The following is a 13,968-nucleotide window of genomic DNA, read 5'->3' on the forward strand; positions in this document are numbered from 1 at the left end:
CTGAATGTACACATGTTCCACCAAAACAAGTTCCTTCCTGAGACTATTTAGCAGAGGCCCTGTCCAGGGGTCTGTCTGGTGCTTAGCCCCGCCCACAATGGTTGTGATTGGTTTAAATAAATGGCAATAAACCAGAGCGCTCTTATCCAACATGGTTGCCACAGTTACTTTAAAAAAGTAACTTGTTACTTTACAGATTAATTGATTTTAAAAGTAACAAAGTTAGATTACAAGTTACTTTATTTTACATTCGGCAGCTGCTGACAAACCCCCCCCCCCCCCCGGCCCCCACGCGTGCTCAAGATACAAAAAAGACAACCGGTTTAGTAGTAGTGGGGATCTTGTTTCCTCTACAACATGCTGCCCGACCAACTTCTTGCTGTCGCCATGGTCCTGCTGCGCTACACCCTGCTGCATCCTGCTGAACCCTGGGGTGGGGGGGGGGGGGTCCCTTCTCAAGGCCGTCCAATCTCTGTATGACCAAAGCGAGAGCTGTGTCCGGGTTCTCGGCAGAAAGTGGGACTCGTTCCAGGTGAGGGTTGACCTCCGCCAGGGCTTGTCACCAATCCAGGCGTAGTCGGGGTGGGGGGGGGGTTGCAGCTCGGTGGGCTCAGGATCTCATCGCTGCTTTTCGCGGATGACGTGTCCTGCTACGTCCAGCTACGCCCTGCTATGCCACGCTAAAGACTGCAACGTCCTGGTATGACATAAACTACTACGATTACCATTTGTAGTCATAGTTCTATTGTCTTTCATTGTGACTGTTATGGCCACTGTTCACCCCCCCCACCCCCCCCCACCCCCCCACCCCAACTGGCCCCGTCTCCACCCACCAAGAGGCTGCGCCACTGTCGCACTAAATGCTTGTTCTTGGGGGAATTACTAGAATTGTTGGGTCTTTGTAAATTATAGAGTGTGGTCAAGACCTACTCTTTTTTTTTTTTCTTTCTTTCATGTTAATTTGGTTATGTTCGGATGATTTCTCAAACCAAATAGTGTTTTCTTCTATTTGAAGTGATACCGGAAGATCTTTTACAGTGTGCAGTGTCGCCGTGCTGCTGCGGTGACTCACACGGTTTCAGCAGACGTTTGGGAAGTGTGTCCACCATGACGCTCGTTCTGCTCCTTGCTCTCCTCACAGGTAACTTACATTCAGTCATTATTCACATTATCAGGGACTTTCATTTAACCCTTGTGTTGTCCTGGTCCAAAATTTGACATTTTCGTCCCTTTTTCTGACTTTTTTTAGTTTTCACTAACACCACATTACCACCACTAGTTTTACAGTAGGCTACTTTTTGGAATGCATGGTCAATAGCCCTCATTTAGATAGAATTATAACTAATATTTGAGTTAAAAAGCAGATATTATAAATTATTTTGACTAATAGTTAAGATCCGATGAATGAAAGTGAGCAATTGTATTTGCAAAGAGCGTTGTAAAGAATCCAATCCATTTTTTTGTGGTAATTTGGTTAAAAAGAAACTCATATTTCAGATATGGATATTTTTTAAAGGGGTCAAAATTGACTCGAGGACAACAGGAGGGTTAAATGGGATCAAACTGATTATTAGAAGAGCAAAAACAATATTTGACGAGGTTGGAAGTCTGTAGTTGTGTTTTGTCTCTATGTGCATTTTGTGACAGTGTGCATTTATTATTATTAATAGTAGTAGTAGTAGTTGTAGTAATAATTATCTTCAGTCTGTTTTCTCCATTAGTTCCTTCCTTGGTTATTTGTGACAGATATCTCCTCCAAACCCCTTCTTTCTTTCGTTTTTGTGCATTCATTCATTCAATTTTAATATCACGCATAATTACTAATGCATTTTGGAGTTATTTGTTATTTGTCAAAGTCAATAAGAGTGGTTTCTGTTTCAACAAAGAAACCAAAGTAACATGTGAAGAGCTGCAGCTCAACACCAGCTGTCTAATGAAGGCACCAAACCAACATCCTGTGGTTCTTTCTTCTATTTCTGTCAGATCACTTTTGTTTTTATTGTCTCGAGTGGAAAATTCAGACTTTCAGCTCAGCAAAAACAGAGATGGAACTTAGAGTTTATAACAAAAAACCGTAGCCAGTTAGAACATGTAAGAATAGCAGAAGTGAGATTTTTATATATTTACAGTGTGTATTTGTGTCTTCACAGTTAGTGAATGCGACAGCAGCACAGTTGTTGTTCAACCAGGCGATGATGTCACGCTGTCCTGTAAGTATGACATCAAATACTTCAAAGCACTGTCAGTTTGTTGGGGTCGAGGACAAACACCAAGCTCGGGCTGCAACAACCAGCTCATCTCTACAGACGGACATGAAGTGAAAGAAGAAACCAGAGTCTCCAGTAGGTATAAGTTACTGGGACGACTGGACGAGGGAGATGTGTCTCTGACCATACTGAACGTCTCAGAGACGGATGCTGGACATTGCGGTTGCAGAGTGGAAATACCCGGATGGTTCACTGATGACATACATCACTTCATTTTAAGTGTTGAGAGAGGTGAGACATTATTATTTTAAAGAGCCCCTATTATACTCCTTTTTAACATCCTATACTACCACATATACTGTACATCATATATGTATAAGTATATATATATACTCCTATACTTCCTATACAAACAAAGGCCTAAAATGCCATTACTAAAGCTCATCTGCCTGAAAAGCCAAGTCTGCTCTGATTGGTCCGCTGGCCCACTCTAATGTGATTGGTCAGCCAAATTCAAACAAGCTACTGGGCGGGCTGTGCTTGCTCTTAGGAAGCACAAATGAAAATCTGGGCTGGCTTTCTCAATCAGTGACATCACTAATGGAGGAATTTCAAAGGCAGTTGAGAAAAAGTGCTGTCTGTGGGAGAGAAAGCTTAACTTGAACTTGTACTTTTTACATATATTACGTACACAAAAAAAACAACATTACATTAAAAGAATGGGAAATCCCAAAAAATGTACAAAAGGGTCTCTTTAATAACAAAAAGAGGAATTGTATCAGAAAAGATAGAAGTTATTTTTGAAGGATTTAAATTACTTGGATTTTCCATCAGAATTTAATGAGTTACAGCTGGGCAGGACTGGAGAGGAGAGCTCAAGGAAATCCAAAGATGCAGTAATAAGCTATAAAAAAAAAATCTGAGTAACATTTGTCTCTGATGAAGATGTAGTGATCTTTACTGGCGTTGCACAGGTTAATGTTCCCCTGGTTTCTGTTTCAGCTCCACAGACAACCACATCAACGACATATATACATACGACAGCAGGTACCACACAAACTTGTTTGTTTGTCTGTGAGCAGGATTACAGAAAAACTACATTCATGACACGTGGTGGAAGGGCGAAGCATGGGCCGAGCAACTCCCCATTACATTTTGGAGCAGAGTTGAATCGTAGGGCAGATACACAAATTATTTTTAACTTTTGTTCACTTTGCGAGAAAGAGCGCTTGTGAGAATGCAGACAGTCTGTTCCAGAAGTAACTTCCTCTCCCTTTGTTTACAGTCATATCTTAACTGTAGACTCAGTATGCCCAGTATTTAATTTAGCTCAATTCAATTCAACCTAGACCACACTCTGTAATTAACATAAATGCAGCAATTCCAATAATTCCACCAAAAGCGAGCATTTAGTGGCGAGGAAAAACTTCCTTTTAGACGGAAAGCTGGACTGGTGAGGAAAACCTCCGCCTAGCAGGGCACTGCAGGGCGTAGCAGGGCACACCAGGGCACACCAGGGTACACCAGGGCATAATAGGGCATAATAAGGCATACCAGGGCATAGCAGGGCACTGCAGGGCGTAGCAGGGCGTAGCAAGGCACACCAGGGCACACCAGGGCATAATAGGGCACTGCAGGGCGTAACAGGGCATAGCAGGGCACACCAGGGCATAGCAGGGCACACCATGTGCATAGCAGGGCACTGCAGGGCATAGCAGGGCACACCATTGCATAACAAGGCACTGCAGGGCATAGCAGGGCACTGCAGGGCATAGCAGGGCACAACAGGGCATAGCAGGGCACTGCAGGGCATAGCAGGGCATGGCAGGGCATTGCAGGGCATAGCAGGGCGTAGCAGGGCATAGCAGGGCATTGCAGGGCATAGCAGGGCGTAGCAGGGGATAGCTGAGCGTCGACCAGGCACCAAAGTGCCACCCTAATCCAAGGAAAACTGCGGGGCGAGAAAACATAAGGACTCCGAGGAATAAGCTCCCCAGTTGCCTGTGTTGTTGCAGCTTGTCCTAGACCTATGTTAGTACATCCTGTGTTCTTAATTGACTCAAGAAAAGGACCCAAATCTGACCTCAGCCTAACCCCCCCGGTGTTTAATACATAACTAAAACTTGAACCATTACTGAAAAGTCTGATATGTTGAAGCTTGTCGGTCTCCAGTCTGCTGCAGGTTTTCTCCAGAAACTTTGAAACTGAGATGAATGCGACGATGTGACATCCACAGAGCAGTTTGCAGGTTACAAATAAGCATGTTTTCAACAGGCATGGCACTAGTTTATGACTAAAAAGGCAAATTGTATCATAAGAGTTAAAAGTTAGTATTGCAGATTTCAGATTACTGAGATTGTCCATCAGAATAGAAAGAGTCACAGCTGGACAGGACTGGAGAGAAGAGCTTCAGGAATCCAAAGAGAATTAAAAAGAAGACTTCAAAGAGCTTCTCCTCCAGTCTGCAGCGTATTTGGGACCAGAGTAACATTTGTTTCTGATGAAGACTGATGATCTTCACTCATGTTGCACATGTCAACGCTACTGTGGTTTCTGTTCCAGCTCCACGGACAACCACAACAACATTTACAGCAGGTACAAGCCAAACACAAAGAGATGATGATTGAGCAGGAGGATTCATTCACAGTTTTAACTCTAGCGTTGTTAGTGAAGACCAATCTGTATTCATTTGAGCTTTAAAGCGCCCATATTATGCTAATTTTTTAAGGGTATATAATTGTATTTAGAGGTTGTACCATAATAGGTTTACATGGTTTCATTTTCAAAAAACACCATATATTTGTTGTACTGCACATTGCTGCAGATCCTGTCTTCACCCCGTGTGTTTAGGTCTCTGTTTTAGCTCCAGAGTGAGACCTCTCACTAGTTTTAGCTCCAGAGTGAGAAATCTCCCTTCTATCCTATCTTTGTTGGGAGCTGCACATGCTCAGTAGCTCAGTAAGATCCATCAGCTAGATAACTCTTTCTCCAGCTTTGGTCAGTCCAAGGCAGCTGGGATCAGCTGGGAGACTTCTTCTAGACCAGGGCCACTTCTGGAATACCTGCAGAACAGGGACAGGAAGTAGAACAGGGACAGGAAGTAGTTCTTTTGGAGATTCTGGTCAACTAGTGGCTGTTGGAGCAGTGTTTAGCCATTGAGAACGTGCTAGCATGCTACGGTTAGCCACCTCGTCTCTAGTGACGTAGAAAGCCGTCCAGATGTTGAACAGCTCACCCGGAGACTGAAGACAGAGGACATTCAGAAACCAGATCTCACTCAAAACACCATGGATAGGTTTTTTCCAAGTTTGTCTATATGTGGAAGCACCAGAGACACAACGTTTTTTTTCATAATATGGGCACTTTAAACTCTAGATCAGAACTCCATGAACGATGGACACATCTATTTTTATAACTTCACCATGGCTCGTGTTGCTGACACAGCTGGACTAAAAACATCTGCTTTCATTACCTTGTTTTGCAGGTGCGACAGCCTTGCTCCTCCTTACCCCCTCCCCCAGCAGCATCACGGTCGAGGTGAGAGAGACATACTTCCTGTGTGAAAAAAATAATATTGTTAGAAACATATTCAGACTAACGACTAAAGGTGAAAACTGCAAACACAATCTGCAGCTGAAATCAAGGAACTTTTAACAGCTGGGTCCATTTTTGGACAAATTTGCGTTTTATTTGAGAATTGTTTTGATTTTTGCTTCCACTCGGATTCCCATGAGACCTTCTCTGAATAAAAGAAAATGTCTCATAGAAACAGGAAGATGTTTTCCAGACAGCAGCTTGTCTTGTATCAACTGACCACTAACAACTTACTGTTGTTACACTTTAGATTTCACTTTAAGTTGTTGTTGATGTAAAGCGTTTGTGTGTTTCTACAGGAGAGCAAGGTTCCGCTGTATGTTCTGTTGGGGGGGTGGTTGGTAGTTTGTTCAGCGGTCGTCATCGGTAAGTACGACAGTCATTCTCAGGGTCCTTCTCAACAATGGAAGTGCTCATGTGGACTTATAAATTAACTTATTATATGTTTACATGGTCCGGATGTTCCCAGGCTACAATAAGTGCCACATTATATAGTTCTTTCCAGGAATCATCCTATTGGATCATTATGATATTTCAAATTAAGATCATTACAAAATGAAAGGAAAATGGTGATACGAAGAGACTAAGGATTGAAAACGATGAGCAAAAAATGTATATTTAATTTTTTGGGCTTTTCCACTTTTAATTGACAATGCAGGAAGTAGTCACAGCTCAGATTCGAACCCTTGACCTCTGCATCGAGGCATAAAACTTCTCAGTACATGTGTGCCTGCTCTACCACTGATCCAACCTGGACTGTAACATACTATATCATACTATAGTATAATAATTTATACTTTATTAATCCCGCAAGAGGAAATTACAATATACACTCTGTTCTTATTACACACAGGCCTGAACTACACACACATGCTCAGTACCTATACATGCACTAATGGAGAGATGTCAGAGTGGGGGGGGGCCCATGGAAAGGCACCCCGAGCAGGGTTTGGTGCCTTGCTCAAGAGCACCTAGGCCACTCTCCAGCTACCAGTCCACCACCATTCTTTGGTCCAGTATGTGGACTTGAACCAGCGACCCTCCAGTTCCCACCCAACTCTCCACTAACTGAGCTACTCCCCCCCCCATTTGTTCTTTGTCTTTCAGCCATCAGCATCATCAGCAGCAGCAGGTCCACAGTTTGGTCCAGTTCAGCTGGACTTCGTCCCCTCTGCACCCCCACAGTCCAGGTCCGGTATGCTTTTATCCCGACTGGTCCAGCGTTGCCGACATCTCGTTTTGACATCTCTCGTTATTCGGATGACTCTGATTGGAAGAACTTCAAGTTACGCCCCCTGGGCCAAGTCCCGCCCCTGTCTTGTGGTCCTCAGACGGACCCTTTTCCTCCATACTGGACTGTATGTTCTTATAAGATATGTAACTCAAATCAAGCAGTCTGATTGGCCAGACCTGTTTAAAAGTACTAGAGACCCAGACTTGAGTAAAAGTACATGTGCTTTATAAAAAAAGTTACACAAGTACAAGTACTAAGTATTCTACATTTGTTGTACTTAAGTATTGCAAATAGTTTATTTTAAAATGTACTACTCTACGTATTGTGTCATGTAGTTTTTAAAGAAAGCAGTCAAAAGTTTGGATATCATATTCTTTGTATTATGTTTAGCCTAAAGGACACTCCCAGGTCCTTTGCCTGTAGGGGGCTAGTTAGCTAGCTCAAGCTATCTGTGGGCCATTTGGGTATTATATTTATAACTTATCTTGATATGTTTCTTCATGTTGAACGATGATTTTTGAAGGCCATTATTTTGCAATCTTTCGGAGGGCAGAGTAGCACTTGATTCTATATGAATTGTCTTTCATTCTGAAAACATGAAAACATGGACTCTAGGTAGGGCCAGGGGGGGTCTACGTCCTCACCCTCACCGCCACGAGAACTCCACGTTGAAGGTGTTGAAGGTGGTGTTTCTCGTTCTTTCATCTCGAAACAAACTAACAGTACTCAAGTGTTCACGTGAGCGTGCACCGTCTTCTTCTAAGATAGCTTGATCGCTGGATTCGCTCGGTGATGATCAGCTTCATCAAACCTCTGGCAGTGATAAAGTGGGTTTGGAATGATTCGTAACATCTTTATAATTGTCATGTACAGAGCCCCAGGCATGACGTCCAAAAAAATAATAATAATTAGGAAATTAGGAAAAAAATTGTATAATTGTGGCCACAAAGTACTGATTTGTGGCCACAAATTAGCATTTTGTGGCCAAAATCATTTTTTTATTTCATTTGAACGTCATTTCTGGGGCTTCATACAATAAGAAGAAGAAGAAGAAGAACAACAACAACAACAACAACAACAACAACAACATTCCAGCTTAACTAATTTATTATAGCAAAGCAGAAATTAAAAGTATGGTTAAAAACATAGATAAGGGTAAATGGCAAACATTATGGGACAATGGGCAGACAGGAAGACAGTTCTATAATATCCAGAATAAAGTGCAAAAGAGCAGAAATATCAACAGAAGCAAAGAGGAGGAGGATGTATTTTCATTAAATAATACTTTGTTAATATTGAAAAAGCATGCTGATGGCAGGATTGTATTCTGTGGTAGTCCAGAGACTAGAGCCTAGAGCGTGTACATTGTAATTTACCCGTAGGAGAACAATAAAGAGTATGAATGATAAATTATAAAATCATTATGTTATTCTGCATTGTCCTAAATATGAGGAAGAAAGACCAGATTAATCTCACAATTGCAAGGTAAACAGACTTAGAGGACAATCTACAAAGCTGTTTTAACTATGTATTTAGCTTCCTAAGGAAAACAGGAATAATGAAATAATTAGTAGTTTTTTGGCGTTTTATGTATTTGTTTGTTTGCTTCATAATAATTCATGATTGGAAATGTTAGACTCAAGTACAACACCCCAGTCCAGCTGGTGGCGGTAATGCCCCATTAAAGCCAGTTGCCCACCGCCATGAAACCATAGACAGTTAAAGAAATGGACCAACAGATCCCGTTGCTCTGGACGGAGACCGGTGAAGTCTATTAGAAGCTCTTTTCTGGTGATGGCTGAGCGTCACTGCGCATCCTCCAACTGAGCAACCTGCCTGAAAGTTGTAAGTCTTCTGGTAGCTGTGCAAGAGAAATCTCAATCATTCCCAATCAGCAGAGACAGAGAGGTAGGTATAAGTTATGAGATAACATAGGCACAGGCTAATTACTGCTAACTAACATACTAGTTAACGTGAGTAATTAAACCTAAACAGCTAATGTAAGTCAAAACTGTCTGCGAGCTTCTCCTGACAATCAGGTGATTTGTCGACTATGCGACGGTAAGTTGCGTAGTTATGACACAATAATTAGCTTGTTTTTATAAAAACGTCTGCTACGGAGCCATAACGTGAGATACAAGGTAATTGAGCCTTTTATGCATTGTCGTGTTTCTTTAGAAATAAACAATGGACAAATAGAGTCTTTTAACTCTTCAAATGTAAAGTTATTCGCTGTCAAATTGACGTCAAAATGAATGGGAGTCAATGGGATGCTAACGGCAGGTGATGGCCTCGTAGCATTAAAATGGCGCCATGGGAGCTACGTTTGAGAGGAGAGGCTTAAAACCGAAAGAAGAAGAAGAAGACGACGACGAAGAAGAAGTTGAAGAAGAAGAAGACAGTGGTAAGTAGTGTAGCTGTACCTTGGTCGATATTTGTTTTTAAATGTCACAGTCTGCGGTAAACCGTGTTTGAACGCAAATGGAGACAGCCGCCACAGTTCCCTATTAATGTGCTGTTATAAGCGTGCCATAACACTATGTTTACTTATTTAAGTTTCCATTTGTTCGCTGGGAACTGTTCACCGTCCAGCTGTCTGAGCGGCGCGAAGGTGGAAACATAACGGACCAGCCAGGCTCAGGCTCAGGCTAATGTTAGCTCTGCAAGTTCCAGGACACCGAGCTAGCATTAGCCTAGCTTCTATTTATGTGCCCTCGTTTGGAGGAAGCATCAACCATATTCCAAATTTACAAATCCGGCTTGTGTGTGATGTAATATGGCCCTGTAACGCGACCGACTGATACATACATCTGTGTTTAACCGTCAGGGTCAATTAATGGCATCGATTATTATATTTATATAACGTTGTATTGCAATAATTAACGTTAGTGTCATCAAATCTAAGTTTTACATTCTGAAGAAGAAGACTGCATCTGTTAACTATGTAGTACTATGTTGTGTTTTATTGAATGGCCACTGTGGATCAATTCATAGTTTTTTGCTACTTAAAAAAAGAACACAAAAAAAATAGATAGATAGATAGATAGATAGATACTTTATTGATCCTGAAGGAAATTTTAAGCTGCAAGTAGCTTAGACAACCATGACACAACAAACACAGATACACACATATATCACACATACACAAGAATAAAAATTAAAATCACTCACAGAAAAGCAATGACCATTATAAGGTAAGATACTATGGTAGACTGTGTGCAATAGTGATAGTGCAAAAGGGAACAGTGCAATAGATCATAATTAAATATTAACAATGACTATAAAATATTAACATAATAACTTGAAACTGACTGAATAAGAATAAGAACAATATATAACGGGGAATAATTTATAATATGTAAGATGTGCACATCAGAGTCCAGTGAATTACTAAATATGACAAAACCTAACAAGATCATTTGGCACAAGACTTAAAAATAAAAGACAAAATTAACACTAGCAGGCACAGAGTCCATTTTCCACACGCGTAAAATCTATTTTTTTTGCAATCAACATCCCAAACTCAATAGCTTTCTTTTCATAAAGAGATAAGTAATGTGTAGCTTTCAAAATCACTGTAAGAGGGTTAAGTTCCAAACTTAAGAGAAACAGTAAAAATACTTTTCCAATATTATTCAATTTGTGCCGTTTATTTTAGTTCAGGGGGTAAATGTTGCTGTCTGTTCCTGTAAATCACTGTTCTCTGCGTGTGTGCTTGCGTGTGTGTTCTGGCTTTAATGAGCAGCTTGTGTCTTCCCAGGAACGGTTTTTACAGTTCAAGATGACGACTTCATGGAGTGACCGTCTGCAGAACTATGCCGACCTGCCAGCCAACATAGACGGCTTGGCCATGAAGAAGTATCGACGAGAAGCTCACCAAAGGTACGTGTTAGTCAGACTGCAGCAAACAGCACTCCTGAAGTCTTACACACAGACCACTCTTGTTCCAGACACAGAGGTCATTGGCTACACCAGAGTGGGCTTTTACATGCACAGCAGTAACCAGGGTAAGGTCTTGCCACCATTTAAGTAAAAAAACAGATTATGTCAGGTCTCCCTCTATACATCAGCAGGGAAGAATGGGACCCTTGGTGCAGTAGGTGGTGCTCTGCCAACATAAAACTGGTCTAAGTAAGGTTTTTATTTTCCAATTCTTGTGGTTGACCTAGCAGAAAGTCAACAACTTGGAAAGTCCTCTCCTCGCCCATCCAGAAATGGGTCCTCTTGACAGTTCTTGCCATGGCGAAGTCCTCAGTGGGTTTAAAGCTCATGTTGTTGCTGCTGTTTTTGACACCATTGCTTCCAACCGCTCACTTCTATTCCGGCTCAAAAACCACTGCAGAGGAGTGGGGAGGGGCAGTCATATCCTACGGAGCATGTGCAGACGCACGACACCGATGACCCGAAGTGCTCGCAGGCCGGGTTGAGACCACAAACGAAGACAGGGGAAGAAAAAGAAGGCTAACGTTAGGCTAAAGCTAACTCCTCTTTGGCCATCATTATGCAGCATTTGCACATGTCTCTGGTGGACCAAATGAATAAACTGCAGATCAATGATGATTGGAATATCAATTTAATGTTTTGTACACAGTTTCTTCTCTTAAATCTTTTGAAATCTCATAGACATTTAGACATTTTAAAACCTAACCAAGTCTCCCAACAGTTCAGATATCCATATTATTTCCAGCCATACATAAAGAGTAACTTCAATACCAGGCTGAAGAGCAGTATTTCTTTCTGCTTGTGCATGTTTCGAGTCTGTCGCCCCTCAGTGAAAATGGAAAAAACATGTTCAGGACACCCAACAGTCTTCCCTGTAGCAAAAACCAATAGTTTCTGCGCCTTTACAAAAGGTGCGGGGGAAAAAAAAACAATTTTGTATTGAATTTAATTATTCTAACCCTAACCCTTTTCAAATGATTTGTTAAAAACATTAATAATATTAATAATACATTTTATAAACAATATTTGTTTAGCACCTTTTTTTTTATACAAGTTACGCTGTGACTTATGCTGTTACGTAATATCAAAGGCTGAGGGGAAGTGAACGAGGAGAAGTGGCACTACTGATGAAACCCGACTTATGACTCAATATGGACATGTCGTCAGGCCTGGACTCGTATCCAGCACGGGACATTTGGGGCAGATAGAGAGGTGAAGTCCCTCCCCTTTCCCGTGGACCGCCACGGGACCTTAACTCTGAAAAAATATGAGCGGTAGTGAACTGAATTTTTTTGATGCTGTTTGAGTTGAGCCATGAATTACACACACAGTTTTTGTCAGTTTAATAGAGCAATTTGCAAGTCATGAAGGTCACAGTTTATTGTTAAACTGTTGAAGTATAGGATATATAGGAGATATATAGGATCTATAATTTATCACGGCTACACATTTGTGCACTCACATTGAATTTTAAAGAGTAACGTTACTCAAGTTAGTTACTCGCAGAACAATTGAGACACAGCCAGTGTAACTGCTAACGTTACCGGAGGACCAGGCAAGCGTGCCACGGCTGTTTACAACGTGTAACGTTTGCCTGTTAAGCGGCCGTAGCTGACAAACAGTAAGTCATTTTAAGCCAAGAAAAGGTGGCTGTTAATTGGTATAGAGGACTGTGAGTTTGCATTGTTTTAGCGGTTGTTTCCGTAATTTTAAGCAGAAGAAGTGCATCTGTCAGTGGGGTAGAGAGGACGGCGAGGTAGTGGTGTTTTTATCTGCTGTTGCCGCAATTTTAGGCCTAGATAGGTTGGTTGTCAGTCGTATACAGAGCACAGCTTGAGCACAGGCTTTTATGACTGTAAACATAGCTAGCATCTAACGTTAGCTACTCCGCTGTGCTGTGCTGTTGAGTAATGTCTGGCTTTGTCAGACTAGCGTCTAGCAACATTGATGCTGTGTCCTCAACCTGGCCGGGGGAGACAACTCTCTCCAGTATTTTGAATTTGGACTGCAGTAACTATTTTAAACACTGTCAGTTTAACAAATAACAGTATAAATAAATAAATAGTAGACATTAACATATTGGGCCTTTTAAATGTAGGTAGAGCAGAACAAGGGAGTAACAATTGGGACAATTTATTACTACACTCATAAGACTTTAAAAATAATGGCCGTAGCATCAGTGAAGTCACCCATTACAGTAGTTTGTAGTCTGCCATTTTGAAGCCTAGAGTTTGGCAAATTGGCCATCGCCATCTTGGCTTTTAGAAACCGGATGTGGCCACTGTTGACGAGAATGTTGAGCCGGGGAGGATGACGCGGCCAAGCCAGCGTCGTTTAGGGTGGCCATGGCGAAAGGGATGAAAGTTGCAGATCGCACACAGGACTGCATGTACGGCAGTAGTAGCTACACACCCAAAACAAGTTGAGGTCTTTATTAATGTCCACAGTGCCATGGTTAGCATCGCTTAGCCTCCGTCCTGATTGACAGGGCTAAAGCATGCATAATATTTACAAAATGAACATCATGCTGTATTGAAGAAGACTTGAAACTACCAATAAACTCATTATGAAAATGTTTACTGAAGTATTTTAATTTCCATGGACGTCTATAGCAACTTCTTTTTGCAAACCTTTTTTTTTTTTTTTTTTACAGTCTATGCTTATACTAATACTTTTAGTAAGTATTGGGAACATATGGGGTATTTTAGAGGAAATGAGAAATAAACTGCAGCAATCCTGGTGTGTTTATTGACCCCCCCCCCCCCCCCCCCCCAAAAAAAAGCAAAGACAGAAGTGATATTTAATGGAAATAAATAATAGTCATTAAGAAAACAGTTTATCATAATCAATATAATAAGAACCTTTTATATTCCACCCCAAATGCCTTGTTGTTTGAGTACCTACAAACGGAACAGCGTGGCATAGACTAGCTTGTTTATCTGCAAAGTACGATAGTAAGTACAGGAGAACAGAAGCAGGGAAGTTCCTCGT

The 13,968-nt window shown here is 41.5% G+C and overlaps 2 protein-coding genes across 2 annotated transcripts in view; both read left to right on the forward strand.

Moving 5' to 3' along the window:
• wbp1la (WW domain binding protein 1-like a) overlaps positions 1-13,968 on the forward strand; it is a 22,153-nt gene that overhangs the window by 8,045 nt on the left and 140 nt on the right. Inside the window, exon 5 of the mRNA XM_032511521.1 lies at positions 5,960-5,964. The gene's annotated coding sequence lies outside the window, so the exon portion shown is untranslated. The remainder of the gene's footprint in view (positions 1-5,959; positions 5,965-13,968) is intronic.
• Positions 6,929-13,968, forward strand: part of nt5c2a (5'-nucleotidase, cytosolic IIa) — a 21,643-nt gene continuing 14,603 nt past the window's right edge. Inside the window, exons 1-3 of the mRNA XM_032511519.1 lie at positions 6,929-6,933; positions 9,438-9,439; positions 10,811-10,917. Coding sequence (XP_032367410.1) covers positions 10,817-10,917 — 101 coding nt within the window. The 5' untranslated portion in view covers positions 6,929-6,933; positions 9,438-9,439; positions 10,811-10,816. The remainder of the gene's footprint in view (positions 6,934-9,437; positions 9,440-10,810; positions 10,918-13,968) is intronic.

Source organism: Etheostoma spectabile, unplaced genomic scaffold (genome assembly GCF_008692095.1).
Source record: "Etheostoma spectabile isolate EspeVRDwgs_2016 unplaced genomic scaffold, UIUC_Espe_1.0 scaffold379, whole genome shotgun sequence".
Taxonomy (NCBI): Eukaryota; Metazoa; Chordata; class Actinopteri; order Perciformes; family Percidae; genus Etheostoma; species Etheostoma spectabile.